The sequence below is a fragment of the Peromyscus californicus genome, unplaced genomic scaffold (genome assembly GCF_007827085.1).
Source record: "Peromyscus californicus insignis strain IS unplaced genomic scaffold, ASM782708v3 Scaffold_7__1_contigs__length_154581171, whole genome shotgun sequence".
Taxonomy (NCBI): domain Eukaryota; kingdom Metazoa; phylum Chordata; class Mammalia; order Rodentia; family Cricetidae; genus Peromyscus; species Peromyscus californicus.
The window spans coordinates 50,894,490-50,915,398 of NW_026294595.1; the positions used below are offsets into that span (position 1 = coordinate 50,894,490).

Consider the following 20,909-nt stretch of genomic DNA (forward strand, 5'->3'; position numbering starts at 1 on the left):
GGCAGCATGAAGCTATAGTCCCAGCACTCCGTGGCGGGTGGTGGGAAGCATAGAGAGAAGAAATCCCTCCCCGCCCCCCCCTCCCGCCACCTCCCCGCCCCCAAGCTTGCCTTGAGTAGGTAACACAGCAGCAGAAATAACAAGAGAGACTCCGCCTCAAATGAAAGGGAAGATGAGAACCGACCCCTAAAAGTTGTCCCCTGATTTCCATGCATGTGTCATGACATGCACGCGTGCGCTCACACACACACACACACACACACACACACACACACACACACACACACAGACACACACACACACATGCACGCTTTTTTTTTTTTTTTTAAGTTTAAAGCTACCTAATTTCCTTTCTGCTGTTTCCTCTGTGTCCACATCAAATGCTTTGTCTTTGGGGGGAGTCTGGTAGACAGGTTTTCCTAGTAGGTATGAAACTGTATGTCTAAATAAAGGACTCTCTGTGCTTTAAAAATAACAGTTAGTAGGGCTGGAGAGAAGACTCAGTGGTTAGGAACACTGGCTGCTCTTCCAGAAGACCTGGGTTCAGTTCCCAGGTTCTACATGGTGGCTCAGAACCATCTGTAACTCCAGTTCCAGGGAATCCAATGCCCTCTTCTGACCTTCATGGGCACCAGGCATGTGTGTGGTATACAGACATACATGCAGGCAAAGCACCCGTACATGTACAATGTTTTTTAAAGAAAAGAAAACAAAAATAATTAGCAATGTCAATACAACAGAAAACCTTGAGTATCCAAGCAAAACTCAGAAATGAACACTTTTTTTGAAGGCTCACTTTTATTTACTACAAAGGTTTTATTTACTACAAGACCATAGCAGTGTGAACAGAGATCACCACCATTAACAGGACTTGAAGGAAACAGCATGTTTGGTAAGTGTGAAAATACTAAAGAACTTCCTCTTTCCCGTCTTCCCCAGTGCTGGCTGGGGCTGGGGCAGAGGCCGGCTCAATCTCAGCTTCTGTTCACCCTTGCTGATGTAACTCGATGAGCCGACCTGCAAACACAGCCAGTGTCCCGATGAGACATACCAGCATAAAGATTCCAAGGAGAATGTGGTCCATCACCATCGCAACATACTTCCATTCCTCAGATGCCTGGGAGGGAAGAGGGCATTAGGCAGGATCCCTTAAGATGGGACACAGGCTCATAGCATCCCCTACTGGCCTGGCCTTCAATATATAAATCTCCAACCTTAACACTCGAGTCTGATATTATGATCTTATTTTTTTTGTGTGTAATTATTTTACACCAAAATGAGTTACTAAAGTACCCTAGGGGTAGTCAACCCAGCACATCCGAGGTCAGTAGCTGTAGCTTGGAGCCAACTCAATGCTCAGGTCAAACCCACCTGTCACACTCATGCGTTTGATCATTTAAACCCAGAGGTGTAGACTTGAAGCCACAAAGCTTACATTATTGGACTCCTGGTCTGACTTCATGGTCTCTGCGATGTACTTAACACCCTCGATGGCACTTTTCACCTCGGGGTGCTTGATTAGCGGAGAGTGGAAGCCCACAGGTGGAGGCCCCGGCTTCCCGGAAATGTCAGAGATATCTATGTCTTCTGTGAAAATCTTTTTCTCTTGTTTGTCTCTGGATGGTCTTTTCATTGTGGAGAAAAACATAATGTTTGGGATAGTGTCGATAAAAACCTAACATAAAAAAGAAATTCATGGCATGAGACTTCTTGTCAACATTTCAAGAACCACTGTCTTTGAATTTTCCAAAATCTTGGGCAAATCACTCAGCATCTCTAGTCCTCACCCTCCTTGAACTTAAAACCAAAGGACAGCTCTGCAGGGTCAAGGACAATACATCTGGCTGTAGGGTACAGCTGTGTTCTGTAATGTGAGCAGTTGGCCACTGGAGGGAGCCTGTGTGCAGCCACCAATGCTGCAGGCAACAGAACCTTCCTTGACAGCATGTTTTCGGGGCCATATGATTAAAGACCAGTCCTGAAGCCTCAAGTACGTAAACATTTAGCCACACAGAATTACTCGACTGTTTCCTTCTGGTCTTGTTCCTGATGTTAAGTATACAGAGTCGTCTAACAGGAACAGTTAGTGTCCTCCAGAAAGCCTCCATGGTAAGCCATTATTACTGACACTAATTCCACACAGCTTAGTATCTGTATGATGTTTATCAAAAATGGGCATATTTGGCTCAGGGATATAATGCTTGTCAAGAATGTTCAGGGCCCTGAGCTCAATCCCCAGCATGACCACAAAATCAACTGATTAAAATAAAAAGACATACGTGAGGTATTAACACATTTTCAGTTCAATAACATAAATATTCGAGAGCACTCTCCTCACACCAGGGCCCTCCTCTCTCTCCTCCTGCTTATTCTGTTCTCAACTGATGATTTTCACCAGTGAAAACAAGCACGTCTGTTCACAAATTGGGAAACACACCAATAGAAATCTTAAGAATGTCCTTGTCTGGTGTGGTGGCACACGCCTTTAATCCCAGCACTCGGGAAGCAGAGGCAGGTGGATCTCTGTGAGTTCGAGGCCAGCCTGGTCTACAGAGTGAGTTCCAGGACAGGCAGGACTACACAGAGAAACCTTGTCTCAAAAAACAAAAACAAAAAACAAACAAAAAAAATCCACCCAAAACAAAACAAAACAAACAACAGCAGCAAAGAATGTCCAAGTGGGAAGACAGAGATCTATTAATTTCTTTTTTTCTTTTTCTTTTTTTTTTTTTGTTTTTGTTTTTTGAGACAGGGTTTCTCTGTGTAGCTTTGCGCCTTTCCTGGAACTCACTTGGTAGTCCAGGCTGGCCTCGAACTCACAGAGATCCGCCTGGCTCTGCCTCCCGAGTGCTGGGATTAAAGGCGTGCGCCACCACCGCCCGGCTGGATCTATTAACTTCTAATCAGAGATTGCATAAATTTTTGTGGGTTTTATTTATTTTACTTTTCTTCTGTCTTGGGGAAGGCTACATGAGCTGTCCCCACAAAAAACTGTTCCCGCTTCCCTAAGCCCAGGAAGGTCTTTCATTCCCAAGTATTCCAGGTGTTAGCTAGGATGTGGTTGGTGTCACTGAAGGGGAGACCTGTGAGTCTGGGCACTCACCTTCCGCACCCACTCGGGCATGACGTGGGTGCTGGGCGAGCGGTGGTGGGTGTTGATAACAATGACGGTGATGATGATGGACGCGATGACGAACACCATGGTGAACAGCATGTACTTCCCGATCAAAGGCACGGCACTGGAGGTGGAAGGGATCAGCTCCACGATGACCAGGAGGAACACAGTGAGGGATAGCAAGACAGAGATACTCAGTGTCATCTTCTCCCCTGGAGAGACACAAGGAAGAAATGCAACGCCCACCCACTCCTGGAACCCCAGGACTTCAGAGTGTGACTGTATTTGGGTATGTATTAAGAAGATAATTATGGCAAAGAGAGTGGGGGAGTTACTGGTGTCACAGTAAGGGGGACTTTGGGCACAGACGTGTACAGGAAGACCATGTGAGGACGTGGAAAAGGTGTCCATGCCAGGACAGGATATTGGCCTCAGAATAGACGAAGCCTGTTGGCTCCCTCCTCTCAATTTGAGCTTTCAGAGCTATGAAAACCCCACGCTGCTATGGTTTAAAGCCCCCATGTGGCATTCCATCAAGGCAATCCTCATACGCTCATCCAAGGCGAAGGAATGTGGCCGGCATGTTCTCCAAGGATAATCTGGGGATTTCTCCCCTGTGTGACCACAGCGTCTTAACCCTACTGAGCATCAAGTGGCCGCTGTTTCCATTACAGGTTGCCAAGCAGCGAAGGGCGACTTCATTTCATGCCCTAGACTCCTCCTTTTTGTTGGGACTCAGGAAAACAAGAGAGATTCTGGGTTGGCAAGCTAGACTCAGGGTGGAAGTTTGACTAAACCTCAGTCCTGGTCTTTTTGTTAGCCGGCAGATGGCTGGGCAGTTCAGAAATACATTTCTCTCAGTATGAAGCGAGGTGCAAGGCCAAACTGAAAAAAAGATGAACTCTGCCATTGAGGGGCTGTCTTCAGCATGCCCAGGGACCCCTGACCTCCCTCTAGAAACTTTGTCTTCTCACTCATTTTACAAGGTTTTTTGTTTTTGTTTTTTTTTTTAAAGTAGGGATTTCCCTAAACTCCTGTCTTTTTCCTGCAGGCCCCGAGTCTCAGGAGTCCTGGCTAGGCAGATATCAGGAAGGTCAGATGGGTGTTATAGCAAACCTTGGGTTGCTCTTGTTGGGGTCCCTGGTGGAGGGGGTTCTCTCATATTGCCCTGCCTGCTGTTATTATAGACCTCTTCATAGCCTTCCAGATGGTAGATGTACAGTCAGCCTTCTGTATCCGAAGATTTTGCAAGAATTCAACCAAACTCGTGTTGGAAATGTTCAGAAAAATTAAATTATATCTACATTAAATATATGCCGCTATCCCCCAGACAATATAGTATGATAGCTCTTTGTGTAGCCTTTACAGCATATCAAGAAATAATTTTAAGTATCAAAGGTTGTGCAGAAGTTCCCTGTGACTACGATGCCATTGTATACGAAGGACTCGAGCATCCTTGGATTTCAGGACCCGTGGCATCCTAGAACTGGTCTCCTGTGAATCCTGGGGAGTGACTAAACACAGCAAACACAGAGCAAAGCATGGAGTTCTCAATTCTACTCCCCAAAGAGTTAGAATTATGAACGTTAAGCTATCAAGTTACTTAGCATTTCTTCTCTAATAACACTACTATTTAGCTACGTACTAAGTGGTCATAACTCTTTCATTATACAGTCGTAATTCAGCATTTATAGATGCTAATTAGTTTCCGTGTCGCACTAGGCAGTGTTTTCTCCACTTGCTTTCAGAAGTTTCATTTGCTTGGGAAGTTGGAAATATATATTTGCAGCCATCAAGAGCACTGGCTGCTCCGTTCCCAGCATCCACACTGCAGTCACAACCAACCATCTATAACTGCGATTCCAGGGGAAAAGATGCCCCCTTTGGGCCTCCGTTAGCACCAGGCACACCCATGTATGCACACACATACATGTAGGCAAAATACTCATACATGTTAAAATAAAGAAGTAGAAATGTGGGGGTGTGTAGGAGGCTGCAGAGATTGCTAATGATCAAGAGCACTTGGTACTCCTCCAGAGAACCTGAGTTTGATTCCCAGCTATGAGCTCCACTCAAGTCATACAGCCAGCTCAGCAACTGTCCGCCTGCATCCTGTCCAGAGCCGTGATGATTTGGGTCCCTGTGCCTCTGGTAGCACACAGTTATTCCTGGCTACCCCTGAAATAGCAGCCCGGGCTCCATAGCAGCCGTAGTCATGGCAACTGCACTCACCTGAGTCTGTGGGCAGGTAGAACACCAGGCTGGTTAAGAAGGAGAAGAGCAGGCAGGGAATGATGACATTGACGATGAAGTAGAGGGGCAGGCGCTGCATGACGAAGTGGTAGGTGATGTCCAGATAGGGGGTGTTGGGGCAGCAGGAATAAAACACCCAGTGTTTCCAGCCCCGGGCCTCCTTGATCACCCACTCTCCACTCTCCATGAAGTTACTCAGATCCGGCTGGTCGCTTTCCTGAGAAACAGACTAAGGTTTGCGGAGGCCCGCTATACCACTCTGAGGAGGGTCAGTGATGTGGTAACCATTTAGAGGGTCACTTCCCCAAGAGGGATGTTGGGCCCCCTATGTTGGGGTAATGGGTTTTTTCACATAGCACGCATTGTATAATAAGTTAGGGTTATTCATTTTGGCCCCACACTCAAATCTCTGGGAAACTATAAAACACTGATACCCAAGCCCTGCTCAAGACTCATTCATCAGAATTCTTGAGACAACACAGCAAAGGGAACTCTTAGAACTCCCAGGCAGTGCATCAGGGACCTTGGCACGCAATTGGAAGCCATACAACTAGATGCTTCTCTAGTTCGGAGTGAGCCTGTGATTGTCAGGAGGCTGACTTGGATACCTGGGTGGCCCTGTTCCTGAAACCAGCTTCATCCCGGGAGGCCACCGCTTACCGGGTTGATGGCCACCACAGAGCCATCATAGGTCCAGGTGCCCAGCTTCATGCTGCAGTTCTGCTCATCGAAGGGAAAGTGGGTGACAATGATCTCACAGTAGCTTTTAAAGATGGCTGGAGGTGTCCAGGTGATGTGGCCAGTGTAGTCCAGGAGCACCTTGGTGAACTTGACAATGGCGAAGTCGCCATCTGCACTACGGTTGGGATAAGGGAGAAGATGGCTCCAATGCTGCATCCTAATCTATGACAGTGCTCCCCAAAGTCCTCCTATAATAAGACTCACTGCGGTAATGCTCAAAAAGCACACATCCCTAAGCCCTAGCCAAGTGTGCTGGAGTGCTCCTGTGATTGCAGCACTCCAGAGGCTGAGGCAGGTGGATTAAGAGTCCTCAGTTAGTCTGGGCTACATCCCGAGACCTACCCTGTCGATCGGTCAGTGAGCCAATGAAAGAAAGAACGCAGATTCTGAGTGTGAAGCAAGCCCCCAGTCAGAGTATCAGAGAAGAATGTGGGAATCTACAGGAATAACAGGTGACATAGGCCCATGGCAACTCAGCTTTCCTTTCCAGCCCCAAGAGACTCTGGTAATGCCAGGCCCCATCTGTGTACTTGGAGAGTTGACTGGGAAACCTGGAAATTTAAAACAAAACACTCCTAGCAGCTGAATACAGCGGTGGAGGACTGGTGCCCTTCTCAGGGCTGTTTAGAACTTGGTGGGCAGGTCACAAACTCAGACGCCTTCTGGCCAGCAGGGGAGGGGCCATTGTAGCTGAGAGAGAAGGGCGCAGAGCCAGTCCCTCCCCCCAAGTGTGGGCCTTCAGCACCAACCTGCAAGACCCAACATGGCCTCATAGCTGGATCCCCTCTCGTATACCTCTAAAAACCCAAACTTCCGTTTCCTCTAGTTCTGAGGATTCAGTACAAGGGTTTCACGAGGTAGACAAATCCTCTGCCCGAGCTGCATCACCAGCTCTTTTTAGCCATGGAGGTGTTCCTTGTGAGACTGTGGAGAGGACCAGAGCTGTCGTGGGGTTCCCATTAAATTGCGTCCATCAGCATCTCTCTACAGAAAGGGACCGCCAAGCCATGGGGAATTTGGGTCAAGCTGGAATCCCAGCTATAGCTGGGCGGCGTGTGGTAGAAGCTAGGAGGGCCGCCAGAGGGCATCATTTTCATCCACCGCCGAGACCAGCCCCAGGAACATCTGCAGGTACGCACAGCTCTCCCAGCCGCGGTTTGTGTGGGTTCTGACTGCAAATCCTCTAGCTGACTGCGCATGCTCCTACTCCTGCCTTGGAAGGACGCTCTTTGAAATGAATATTCCCTGACAAATGAAGGGCATATGATAATGAACGTGTCATTAAGCCAAGTGTCTTGAATCACATTATAATTTCACAACACGCAGTCTGTTGCAGGGCCTCGTGGATGGCAACGCAGACATCCGGGTATTGGTGCTGGGACGGCGGCGTTCCAGAGACTCCTGGGAGTTGAGACCCATTTGGTGGCGGGATGTGGGGGAGGGGAGGCGGAAGGGGGTGGGGGTGGGGGCGGTATTTGATTCCAAGGAACTCAGAGATGGAAGTCCAGGTGACTCGGATGGTTGCCACACACCCCACTGCGGCTCTCCGGGATTAACGTCCCCACCCACAGCCCTGATTCAATTTGGTCCCATAATTGTTTCTATTCATAACATGGGACGCCATATGGCACCCCTCGCCTGTCAACGTGGCTCTGATTTTAAGGGTTATTTAATGCAAACGCTGGGGAAATGCATGTGGCAGTCCTTCCGAGGGGACACTTGGCCCACCTTTCGTGTCTTTGCTTACTTGTTATAGAGAACAACATCCGGCCGCCAGATCTTTTCCGAGGGGATGTGAATTTTTTTCACTCCGCCATAGTCTTCCGGATTCCATTTCAAGTTGTAATCTACCCATTGCTAGAAGGGGAGACATTTCCCTAATTAGGGCGTGGAATCGACGTCTTATCTAGAGTGATCCAGAGTCCCCATGGGCCAGCAAGCTTTAGGAACACAATGTCACCAATGGATTTGAATTTCGGTGGAATTCACTCCTGCAAGTGCTAGCCCATACTTCAGAATGGGCCCTTAGTTGTATCTTTACAGAGGAATTAAGTTAAAATGAGGTCATTAGGGTAAGCCCCAGGCCAGCGTCCTTATAAAAAGAGGAAATTTAAACACACAAACACACACTCCACACACAGACACCAAATACACAGAGAGAATGTTTAGTGAACATGACAACAGCTATCTACAAGTCTAGTAGAAACTTCTGGAATACATTCCCCCTCACAGTCCTCAGAAGGAACCAACTTCAATGACAATTAACTTTGGAACATCTGGGCTCCAGAACAGAGCAATGACAAATTCCTGTTGTTGAAGGCTTCTAGTTTGTATTTCTTGGCTATCGTCTCCCTAGCAGATGAATCCACACAGAGAAGAATAAACATGAACATTGAACTCAAAATCAAACAGGATATCAAGATATACCAGATATGTACGCTCCCACTGTTCCAAGGGACCTTACTTTCATCATTTTGGTATTCCATCCTATTTCCTAGATTTCCTCATCTGGGCCCAGCTTTGATTTTAGGTGAATAAAAGCAGCGTAAGTGCAATCGCCCAGTCGCATTACCTGTTTCAGACGAACATTGGTTGTCACAATCTGATTGACTTCATCCTGAAAACAGAGAAGCCCCTCTTTAGGACATGTATAGGGACACCAAGGGGAGAGGGTCCAGTGTGAGGGTGGTGGCACATGGTGGGTGCCACAGGGAGCCCCCCAGCACCCCTCTTACCACATTGATGAGCTGGATCAGCTGGAGGCCTACGGTGACCTGCACAATCTCACGGTGGTCCTCCACCGGCCGTACCACGCTGCTATAGCCCTCAAATAGCTTCGCCACCAGACGGGTCTCGTGTTCGGAGCCCAGAGCAAGGCCAGCTGGGCAGCAAATGACACATGCCTTGTCAGACACTGTTCCCCATCTTGCACACACTCTCACCAGGGTTAGAGGCACAGCCAGCTAACGAAGGGCACACAGAGCCCCTGTCAAAGGCACCTCTCTGTCCCCTCCCAAACACAGTTGCTGGTGGGGTCCCTTACCCAGAAACAGTTGGGTCGGACAGCGCATGTTCTCTCGATAGGTGACCTTACTTAATGCAGCCCCTGGCCATCTCACATTTGCCAGGAGACTACACCCAAGAAAAAACCAGAGAAAGGCTTGCACAGGTGCTTTAGTCTCGACATGGTAGAAGACAACCTCGGACTGGCTGGGTCCTATCTCAGGATGCCGTGAACAGTTGAAAGGGGGTGCTGGTTTACAACCCCGAGGCTGGCCACAAGGAAAGTAAAAGGTGTTGGTGAAGTTATGGAAAACTTGAAACCTCACACACGTTGGTGAGAATACAATATGTTGAGTTCCTCAACTATCTAAATCCATAGTTAACATGTGACCCAGCAAGTTCACTCCTGGTGTACACCCAAAAGAATAACCAAACTGCGTATCATACTCAGATGGTGGGAACTACTCTGAGTGTCATTAACAGGTAAGCGGATGGATAAGTTGTGGTACAGTCGAACAATGGAATATTATTGAGTCATAAAACGGGAATGAAGTGAGGATACTCTTGCAACATGGATGCACATTAATAACATTAAGCTAGTGCAAAAAGTCAGATATCAAGGGTACATGCTGTTTGAGACATCTGGAAGGGTAAATCAGTAGAGGTGGAAAGACAGGTGGGTTCCACTTAATGGGATCAGAGTGTCCTTTGGAGACAACAAAAAAGTTCCAGAACTAGGTAATAGTGATAATATCACTGAACTGTGTACTTTAAATGCTTAAAACAGCCAAATTGACGTAATGTGTGTTTTACCTCAATTTTTACAAATTACTTCCGGTAGAGCCATGCACCAATTAAAACAGAGGAAAATAAATAAATAAAACCCAACCCCCCTGTACTTTGATGACCTGGTAGGACTTCTACTCAGAACATAGTTTCCTTCTTGGCTCTACCAGGTACCACCCCCGAGGCTGCTAAGGCAAGCTGACTGTTCTGACCTGACCTTCAGAAGGTGCAGGACTTGCCCAAGGTCACTCAGCTAGCAGAACCCTCACATTCCTTGTGGTAATCCCATATCAACTCTTAAGTTTAGGAGTGTGATCTGGTTGCAACCTCCCAACTGCATCTACCCTCCCCCTAGGAGAAAATCCCTCCCAAATCCATCATATGCTGAGGTTGCCTACCAAGGGGCAATCCATTTGCCCCGATTCGTGTAACCAGATATTCCCTTTCCAGAGGCTGTTGCTGAGGCCGCCATGACTTCTCCATGGGCCAAGACAGCTTGAGATACTGAATGAATGAGGTGTGTTCCATCTTCATGCGGTAGTGTTGATTCTCACTTAGAGCCTGGATCTTTATGAAATGACTGATGCTATGTGATGAATTAGTATGTAAAATCCTATGAACATCTGTAACCCTCCTGAATCATTATAATGATTCAGCTGGTGACCCCTCCCCACCCCCAGCTTCACAGCGGAGAACTCTGAGGTTCAGTTGGTAGTCTTGCTCTCCCATTCCCCTCCTAGTGAGAAGCAGGATTGTAAACAGGCAGTTTATTTCTTCTCTAAAGGTAAAGAGTAATCTCCATTTGGACTTGAACCTTTCAGCATAGTTTAAACCTCTCCACTGTGGCCCTCGTGGACCCTGATGTGGTCACATCTAGCTTCCTGAGTTTCCTGAACCTCAAAACGTCCAACAGTACCAAGGAAGCCCAATCCTCAAGCTGTTGGCAAGCTGATGACCCTCAAGAGAGGGTGCTGTGTAAGACACTTTTTTTTTTGCACAGGAGGGAAGAACATGCTAGAAAGCAATGGATAGAGTGCTGGGTCAGCATTATGTCCCAGGAAAGCTCTGAGTCCCGCCCAATGGCTCACTAAGAAGGGGAGAATTGGGATGAGCATACCAGCATGCCTGAGGCACTTAGCTCCTGCCCTAGCCAATGCAAGGGGCCTTGTTCCCTCCACAGGGAATATCCACCCCACTCTCTTTTTCTTAAACTGATTTCAACAGGCAAGGTGAGGAGTTGAACCGCCCCCTCCCCCCCACACACAGTGTTTATAGAAACCTTACTGTGGCCCATTGCCAGGAAACAGCCCATAGGACCATCAGTAATAGAATGAGTAAGCAAGCCAATGTGAAAGAATTTTACAAGACTCCAAGGAAAAATTCTGCGATCCCCTTCCCAGCTCCGATATGGCTTGGAGAGCGGGAGTCAACACATGCTTGTAAAAGGCTTTCATTAAAAAGGCAGGTTATAAATAGAAAACAAAGCAGGTCAATATCGCCCTTTTTTAGCCAAGTCACACTGATACTCTTTATTCCAATGGTGATGACATTGCTAACTCACCAAACATCAGCCGAACATCTGCAGCATGCAAACATGTTTTAGGAATGGTAAGATATTTGAAGACGTGTAGCAGGCTTTCCCAAATCATGACGCAGAGACTTATATTAGCCATGAATGTTCAGTCTTATCTTATGCTTGTCCCAACTAGCTTACAACTTATTTTAACCTGTTTCTCTTCATCTATGTTTTGCCTCTGGGCTTTTTACCTTTCTTTCCTTCTGTAGTATGTCCTATTTCCATGCTTTCTCTGTGTCTGACTGGCTGGAGGCTGCCTGGCTGGCTGGCCTCCGGCATCTCCGTCTCTTTCTCCTTTGTTTTCTTTCTCTCTCTCTCTTGCCTAGATTCCTTTTCCTACTTATTCTCTCTGCCTGCCAGCCCACCTATTCCTCTACTGCCTAGCTATGGGCCATTCAGCTTTTTATTAGACTGATCATGTACCTTAGGCAGGCACCTGAAAGAGCAACACATCTTTACATAATTAATTTACATAATTACATAACCAAATGTAACACACTTGACATGGTTAAAGTAGTATTCCTCAACAAAGGTGAACCTCTTCTCTCTGTCCACATGGTGATTGACATTTGCATTTACATAAATGAAACTGTGAACACATTGGAAGGCCACGTGTCCTAAGAAAGGTGGCGGTGGGACTCTTGAGTGGAAGACAGGAGAAGATCTCCACGAAAGGTGTTATGTAAACAGAACAGTGACTGCGGTGTGTTCAGTGAGCAGAGAGAGTGGCCCTGACAGGAACGAATGAGAATTTTGCCCACAGAAGACTGATGCCAAGAAGGTGAATTCAGCCACAAGTTTCTATATCATGTGGGTCTTATCTGTAATCTATGTGTGAGACTGTGTGTATTTGCACATGTGTGTGTATATGCAAGTACATATATGTACATGCATGTGGAGGTCAGAGGACAACCTCAGATGTCATTTCTCAGGGATCCACCTCGTTTTGGAGACAGAGTCTCTCATTAGCCTAAAATTTACCGTGCAGGCTCGGCTGGATGACCAGTAAGCCATAGGCATCTGTCTGCCTTCCCTTCCCCAGTTTTATGTCCCTGGGATTACAGACATGTGCACCACCATGCTTGGTTTTTTTAAGTGTGGGTTCTGGGGACTGAACTAAGGTCCTGTGTTTATAAGGCCAGTGCTGTACTTACTGAGCCATCCCACCAGCCCGGTTAGCATTTGTACGCAGGGAACTGGCCTCTGGTTTTGACCAAAGGAATTCTGAACTGCAGTGAGTCACTATAGGTAAATCTTACTCCAATCTCATGCTGTGTCTCTACCTGGGTGATTTCAGGTCGTTTTAGGCTTGTGCATGGGACAAACCAAGTTTTTAAGTGATCACACCTCAGGATTTAGGTCATCTTGCCACCACATGTCAGTTCACACCTTCTAACTTCAGTTTCCTTACAATAAAAAAATTGAGGCTGTTGGGCTGCATTTTATAATTCTAAATTTCTTTTTCTTTTCTTTCTTTCTTATTTTTTTGTTTGTTTATTTTTTGTTTTTTGAGATAGGGTTTCTCTGTGTAACGGCCCTTTGTAGACCAAGCTGGCCTTGAACTCACAGAGACCCACCTGCCTCGGGCTCCCCAGGTGTGTGCCACCACACCTGGCTATAATTCTAAATTACTGTGGACTACTGTCACATCCTTTGCATGGCTCCAGGAAAGGACCTGGCTGGGGCAGTGAGGGAATTATGAAAGAAACATAGACAGACACACGGACACAGAAAAACTTGGGTCAGATGGCTGGTCTCTCAGATGGAGAAACCATAGTATCCTGGAAGCTCAGCATGTTTATTATATAGATTGAACGGGGTGTAGTGGTTATTACATACAGTTAAACAAGGAGGCAGGGTTTATGGTATCCAATTGGAGCAGGGGACAGGATTAGCTATCTCAGTGGGAATAGCTCTGTAGGGGAGCGGTCTTCAGGCCATATTATCCAGGGGGGAGAAAACTAGGGTAGACATTTTCTGCACACACTTTCAGTATTCACACATGGACCAGAGGAAGGCTTTGCCATTTTCCTCTGAGCCTTACTCTAGGGGGAAGGCTTTCCTTCCTATTCCTCTTCGCGTCTGAGGCTCAGGGGTGCTTGACATGGCCATACCCAGGTCACCAGCACACATTACCCAGGACTTCACCCCCCCCCCCCCCCCCCCCCCCCGAGAGCTTTCTCAGCTTCCCACAGGCTGCACATGGGAGTCAATGCAGGAAACTTCAGGTTTGCTCAAAGCAGACAACACATGCTTCTCTGAAGAGCTGCACAGGGATTTGTTGTCCTAAGAGATCTTGTAGATATTTTTAGAAGCATGTCACTTAAGAATTTTCACTGAGGAGGCTGGAGAGATGGCTCAGAAGTTAAGAGCACTTGGTGCTCTCGCAGAGGACCTAAGTTCTGTTCCCAGTGCCCACAGGATGGCTCATAACTATGTGTAACTCCAGTTCCAAGGAATCCAATGCCCTCTTCTGACCTCTGTAGTCACTGGGCACACATGTGGGGCACATACATCTTTTAAATTTTTTAAAAATGAGTTTTCAGTGAGTGTAGTGTTTGCAAACACATGTGTACACATACTGAACCCGATTTGGTTGGATCAGTTTCAAATTCCACAGGATTTAATTGATCTGAGTTTAGATATTTTCTCTAACTTCGTTATTGAAAATAAATATGTGTATGTATCTGCTCTTTGCTCTTGCCTGGAAGGCCTGTATTTATTAGAGCAAAGTCAGATCAGGGAAGCTGCAGGCTGTTGGCCACCTTGCACCTCTGCAGGATGATATCACCAGTAAACATCCTTTGGAAGCAATCAACACACAGCTCCTGTTTCCCTCCACCGGAAGTCTGGGCCTCGGGAGAGCGGGATAGCATTTCAGCTGCTGTGATGTGACACATTCCACAGCAGAGAGTAGGTCAAGGGCTGTGCAAAGATTCCTAAGTCCAACTCAAACTAAACCCACATGTTAGTAAGAGCCTTAGAAAGTGGGGTGAGAGGGCAGCGGCTGTGCGTTTATATGTCTTTTTTAAAAAACAACTCTGAAGTTGAAAAAAGAGACAAAACATTTTCTCTGTAGAGACAGTTTAAACCTCCATTTAACAGGTTTCCCTTCCCAGCACCTGTAGCTGCCAATCAATCCTCTTCATTCTCAGACAGATCCTAGAGCAACAAAAGGCCCATGAATGTCCTTATTTGTGACTATACGTTGCTGTTTTGAGTTCCAATCTTGCAACACATCATCTACAAAGTTCACACCCCAAACCATTCGATCAATTTACCAAAATAATAAAAAAATAAAGTAACTAAAAAAAACCAATTAAGGCTTTAGTAAGTTTATGATTTTGTGTTGGGACACACTCCTAGGTACCTTTGATCACATGCAGCCCTCAGGCTATGTGTTGAACATGCCTGCTAGGGATTTGAACATGGAGGCAGTTCAGAATGCTCCCATGGTCTACTAGCCGCCCAGATTGTACAAGTGACCTAAGGTGTTTCCACGGCTGAGTCTGGGACCAGGCAACACTAGAGCAACCAGGATATCTTGCTTGTGGCCTTTGACTAAACAGCTCCCACTTTAACTGGGTAAACAAACTAAAAATCTATCCTCAGGAGTCTGTTGGAGCCGACGTCAGGAAGTGAGCGGTAGAGAAGCCTGAGGCTGGTGTGGCTGGGCATCCTGGGTTCCCATCAGAGAAACTGAGGTCTGGGGGGAGGGCGGGGGCGCTAGCACTTCGGACTCAGAGGAGAGCCCCCATGCCCGGCGGCACTTACCGGAGCAGAGGACTAGCAGCAGGAGGAACGCCGGGAGCTCCATGGGCTGTGGGCGCTGGTGTGGCCTCCAGCAGCCAGCCGCCTGTCTGCTCCCTGGCACCCTGGCTGGAGCTTGGCTGCTGGCGTTGGAAGCCAGCTGACTGGGCGGCTATTGTTTCACACCACCTGTGTGCATGCATGACAGCTGAGCTGCCCACAGCCCCAGAGCCCGGAGAGCTACTCCAGCCTTCTGCGGCTATGGTCACGCCTCGATTTAAAAGATCACTATAGTCATGCTGGGTGTAAACTGATTAAAGTTTACATATATCATGAGTCAGGGGCTTATTGTTCTGTTTTGTGCTGAAGATCAAACTCTGACCTAACAACGGGTTAAATAAAAATAGCTAAAAAATGCTCTACCACTGGACGACACCCCTAGCCTTACATATGGGGTTTTGAATTATGTTTATTTGTTTGCTTATTTATTTATTCATTCATTTATTTGTTTGTGTGAGGGTAGTGGTGGGTATGCCATGGGGCCTGTGTGGGTCAGAGAACAATTTTCTGAAGTTGGTTTTCCTACTATGTAGGTCCTGGGGATCAAACTCAGGTCATCTCGCTTGGTGGCAAGCACCTTTACCTGCTGAACCATCTCGTTGGCCCATGAGTCAGTTATTAATGGAGAACCTTGTGCATGAATCAGTGGAGGCCACGGGTTTGAGTAGACACCAGTTTGTGTAACTGTCCTTAATCACACAAGGCCACACTCCCTAAACGTGGATGCAGTTCTGTGTCACAGTCGGGCAGAGCATGCCTATCTTCCGTACCTGCAGGAGTTTGGGAAGAGTGGTTGGTGTTGAATCAGCTGCTGGAGAATTCCACATATGATCGCATGCGGCTTTTAACACGGACAGCTTTTCTGTGAACTGGGCCCCAAGTGGCTATCCCCTCCCCCGTCTCTGCGTCAAGCAGAACCTAGCCCACCCAGAGCTGGTAGCTGGGCCCAATGCAGCCTCCCATGTCCTATTATTACAGCAGAGCACTTAGTGGGAAAAGGCGTCCCGCCCCAGTGGCATTTGTTCCAAATTCCTGCTTCCCGCTGTCCCCTCTCAGCCTACTCTCCCTCAGGGACGCAGAAAGCAGAGGAGTTCAGCTTTTCAAGCCCTTTGTTTAAAAGGTCCCTGAAAACAAGATCTGCTCCACAGCGAGTAGCTTGCAATTGTTCAACTCACTGAAGCTTTTCTTTTCAAACCAAACGCGGCTTCTTTGTAGGGTTGGACTGGGTTCCAGCAGAAAGCAGACCTTTGAGAGCACCCTGTCTGCTCCATGCCCCCCCAGCTCCTTCAGGGATTGAGTCCTGAGTAGTCTCGCACCTTGAGCCTGAGGACAGCATCTGGTCAAATCATCCCATTCCACAGGGTCCGAACAACAGACAGAGGACATGCAGGATGGAGGAGAGAGCTGCAAGCCTGCGTTATATTTTCCTGTTTAAATTCTAGGATATCAGTTAACCGGTAAAAGTAATCCGTCTTCCCCCTTCTGTGACCCTGTGACTGCCCAGTCAGGTGAACAACCCTCCCGCTAATTCCTCTCATCCACACAGGAGCCCTGTGACTGAGTTCCAGAGCCAAACTTGAGCAGAGGCTCTGGCGTTTGTCACCTTTCTCCCAGACCCACAAGCTCAGCAGACACTTTGCTCACCCAGTGATCGAAGACCACAGTTTTATTAAATAATTTTCTAGTACCTAACATGGCTTTTAGCCTCTTCTTAGTCTCCGATATCAGTTTTCTTGCCTTCCTCTGCAAAGCTATACATTTTAGAGTTAATCTCTATTTTAATTGTTTTTCTTTAAAAAGCACTTTTTAGATTTATTTATTTTATTTTATGTATGAGCATTTTGACTGCATGTATGTCTGTGCACCACATGTGAGCTTGGTGCCTGCAGAGGTCAGAAGGCATTGGATCCCCTGGAACTGGACCCGAGGATGATCGTGAGCCATCATGTGGGTACAGAGACCCGAACCTGGGTCCTCTGCAAGAACACGTGCTCTTGATTGCCAAGCCATCTCTCAACCTCTAGAGTTTATTTTTAACCACATGGTCCCAATGCAAAGGACCAAATTGTGCCTTAATCACCCTCGCTACTGAACAAATAAGCCCCAGAATTTCTATAGCTGCACACAATAAATACTTGGTTTTCACTCATGAAATTCTGAGTGGGGAGAAGGCAGTGGGGCGCTCACCTCCACACAGTCGCTCAAGGATTCAGGATGTCCCAAGCAAAGCCAAGGCTGCCGTGGGGGCGGCATCCATCCCCCCAGAGACTAGAGGGGCCAGGCTTCTCAGTTGGGCAGTCTGTGGGCGCAGGAGAATCTCTCGGGGACTAACTGGCCTTAGTTAGCGGGTTGGCACAAAGAAGAGGTGAGGGTAGGCAGCAAACAAACCTGGAAATTTGGAACCTTTCGCTTTGAATTCCAAAGAGTAAGGGATCCACATGGCAAGAGGGCTGTGAGCTACAACAGCCGTTTTAGACTTCTCATTAAAGGAAGGGTGGGACAGGGGTGGGTGGCTCGTCGTAGAGAGCTTGCCTGGAAAGCACTGGGTTCCATCTCCAGCACTGAATGAATGAATGAATGAATGAATGAATGAATGAATAGGGCCAATGAAATGGCTCAGCTCAAATCCTCAGATCCATAGGGAGGAAAGGGAACACTGACTTCTGCAGGTTGTCTTCAGATCTTCATGTACGTGTTATGTCATGAGTCGGTCCATACACACACACACACACACACACACACACACATACACAGGTACACACACACACACACATACACATACACAGGTACACACACACATATACATACACAGGTACTCACACACAAATCACAAAGTACAATAAACATTTTAAAGAAAAAAAGCTTAAAAAAACAAACACTTTAAATAAATAAAGCCATGATTGGATCAGGTCAAAGGCATGAGTAGGTAGAGAAGCAAAGGAACCTTCAAGGCTTTGGAGGAAGTGAGGATGTAGCAACTGAGCGTGGGAAGGAGGAAGTCAGAGGCAGGAGAAAATGAGGCTGAGGGCAGTTCTGGGTGCCTGGAGGAGGACCTGAGCAGGGCCTGTGGCTCTGTGGCTGTGTTAACATGGCTGATGGAGCCAACGCAACATGAGTACAGGGTTTAACAATATGCCGACCATTGGTCCCTTTGACATGCACAAAATCCTGGCCAGGGAGGATTTAAGAGAGGTAGAATCAGAGGTGCACCTCTGTAAAGGGTGGCAAAGAGATGAGGTGGGAGCCAGTAGGGTGATAGGAATTCCAGCCACACCCCCATGGTCATGCATGCTCTGTCGGGACACTTTGTTATTTCCGCCTAGTCATTTCCGGGTCATACATCCTACTTAATCCATTTGCTTCGTGGTCATGTAATCACACATGATGTGACCATGTGATCTATGCGCATGTGTGGAGTAGCCACGTGGGCCTGTGTGCACATGTGTGGGGGTTGCCTTTAAAAAGGCAGGCCCCATGTCATTCCACACACACCCCCCGCCCCCACTTCTCCCACAGCAGGCCTGATCACATCTATCCCTTTCTCCATGTCTTAATAAAACTCTTGTTAGTGGATTCTGTTGTGTTTTGTGATTTTTCCTCACAGGGAAAGAACACCACTAAAAACCATCATAGGGGCTGGAGAGAAAAGACTTTGTGTGTGTGTGTGTGTGTGGGGGGGGGGATTGTGCCCCTTTTTCCCCAGGGAAGAAATCACAACATATGTGCATGAAGATCACAGTGATCCAGTAACAATGACAATGTAGCTAGGAGCAGAAGGAAAGAGTCATAAAAATGTTTCTGGAGGTGAGATTTATTACTATAACTTGCAAAATAACAGTAAAATCTCATCCTGCTGGAACCCTGAGGTTCTACTCTTGCATGTCCAATGGCTTTAGAATATTCTTCCTTCCTTTTTTTTTTTTTTGAGTACATCATGATTTACTTAAGCAGCTCTTTATCCAGGGATGCTTGGGCAGCTCTCTTTACATTTCTGTGGTGTGCATTAGCTTTTCTGCAAAATCATACCGTGAACCACCTTTCCTGATTGTCGTTTAGGACACACTCACTCCCCAGAGTAGAAGTGCTTAAATAACCTCAGTGCGTTTCAAACAGCCTGAATCTCTAGTTAGGACCGATGGGTCACTTCAGGCCCACTCTTAATGAAACCCTTCCTCTGGTTCTACCACACTGCACTGTGATGGTGGCTCTGGGGTTGATCAGCCTCTCCCACTGCAAAGAGAGAGTAATGACTGGGTCTCTTTGCTCGCCACTGTAGCCACATCTGGTCGATGGGAAGTCAGTCATGGTTGTGAGGAGTGAATGGAGGTAAATCATAATTCAAGAGTAGAGTGGCTGAGGCAGGGGGATTACTGGCTCCAGGTCAGTCCAGGCTATTGTCAGACCTGCATCAAAATAATCATAAATGACTAGGATAGACCATGCTGCATGCTTTTATTTGAGAATAAAATGAGAATGTGACTATCAATCTATCAATAACCCCAATGCCATTGTGGGTCCGTCCGAAGTGCTTATGATTGACTAATGAGTGAATGAAAGGTAGCATAGTTATAAAAAGCACACCAAAGAAAACAATAAATAAGTAAAAAAAAAAAAAGCACACTCATTTTCATGGTTTGATGAATGGATTATTGCAGATCCTTCACTTCTGTCTCCACTCACATTTTAGAAAGTTTATTCTTAAGTAATTCCATGCATGTATACAATGTATTTAGATTATACCCACTCTCAACCCCCATCCTCAATTCTTCCTGTATCCCTTCTCCTCCCAAATTCACATCCTAGTCTTTTAATCAAAATTACAACCCACTGATCCAATTAGTGCTGCCTCTACCCCACTCACATTTTTTAATTTAATTTAATTTTACGGAGACGGGGTCCATGACTGGCCTGGAACTAGCTATGTGGACAAGACTGGCCTTGAACTCACCTAGTCCCGGGATTAAAGGCGTATGCCACCACACTGGTCGCCATATTTTGATGGGGGTCCAAGGATGCATCTCTTTTGCAGAATGCTGCTCAGCAGCCCAGCGGCCAGCAGGTGGCAACAAACAGTCATTAAAGTGGCGGTAGATAAACGTCAGAGCCCTCTGAAAGGGCTGGTTCTCCGGCCTGCTGTCCCCAGGTCCCCACTGTGGAAACACCAAGCCGGCCAGCCTGGAAGTCCTAGGACTCCGCCCGTAGCTCGGTGCATTCCCAGGAAGCGGTAGGCTCCCCTCAGAAGAGTCTCAGCTAGAATCCAGCTCAGCTCCCACCATTGCTCAGCATAAAGTCCAGAGGACCTGAGCAGAGTGGCTGGAGAGCTGGCTGCGACAGGTTTTATCCAGTTTATACCAAGTGACCTGCCTCTGTCAGGGCTGCCGTCTGCCAGAAATGCTCAGGCTTTTAAATTCTATTTCGTTATTACTGTTGTTTTGAAGTTTTGTTTGTCAGACAGGGTCCCTCTACATGCTCTAAGCTGACCTCAAACTTGTGACTCCCCTGTCTCATCGCCCTGAGTGTTTTCACTTGCATACCTGTGCTCTCAAATCCACCCTCACCCCCAAACACACAGACAAGCTCTGAACCCCACACATCAGGCTGATGGTTTTGTGATAACATGGATCA

General features: G+C 47.1%; 1 protein-coding gene across 5 annotated transcripts; it reads right to left on the reverse strand.

The window, feature by feature from the left end:
- Nucleotides 1-785: 785 nt before the first annotated feature.
- Nucleotides 786-20,426, reverse strand: Chrna1 (cholinergic receptor nicotinic alpha 1 subunit). 5 transcript variants are annotated; one of them, XM_052725580.1, is made up of 10 exons: nucleotides 15,249-15,431; nucleotides 11,460-11,477; nucleotides 8,845-8,990; nucleotides 8,682-8,726; nucleotides 7,857-7,966; nucleotides 6,029-6,224; nucleotides 5,348-5,597; nucleotides 3,104-3,327; nucleotides 1,436-1,675; nucleotides 786-1,117 (listed from the first exon to the last, which is right to left on the reverse strand). In XM_052725580.1, exons 1-10 carry the CDS (start codon nucleotides 15,289-15,291, stop codon nucleotides 986-988), a joined length of 1,404 nt encoding a protein of 467 aa, XP_052581540.1. In that variant the 5' UTR covers nucleotides 15,292-15,431; the 3' UTR covers nucleotides 786-985. The 5 variants fall into 5 exon arrangements, with proteins under 5 accessions (XP_052581540.1, XP_052581541.1, XP_052581539.1 ...); XM_052725581.1 differs by lacking the exons at nucleotides 11,460-11,477; nucleotides 15,249-15,431 and adding an exon at nucleotides 20,233-20,426 and having other exon boundaries at nucleotides 5,348-5,585; XM_052725579.1 differs by lacking the exons at nucleotides 11,460-11,477; nucleotides 15,249-15,431 and adding an exon at nucleotides 20,233-20,426.
- Between the last annotated feature and the right edge of the window lie 483 nt (nucleotides 20,427-20,909).

Coding starts and splice junctions, on each gene's coding strand:
- Chrna1 (XM_052725579.1), bottom strand. CDS start 20,302: ATGCATCCTTGGACCCCCATCAAAATATGGCGACCAGTGTGGTGGCAT. Junction 3,328..5,347: donor CTACCTGCCCACAGACTCAG/GTGAGTGCAGTT, acceptor GTGTCTCTCCAG/GGGAGAAGATGACACTGAGT. Junction 1,676..3,103: donor TGCCCGAGTGGGTGCGGAAG/GTGAGTGCCCAG, acceptor TTTTTATGTTAG/GTTTTTATCGACACTATCCC.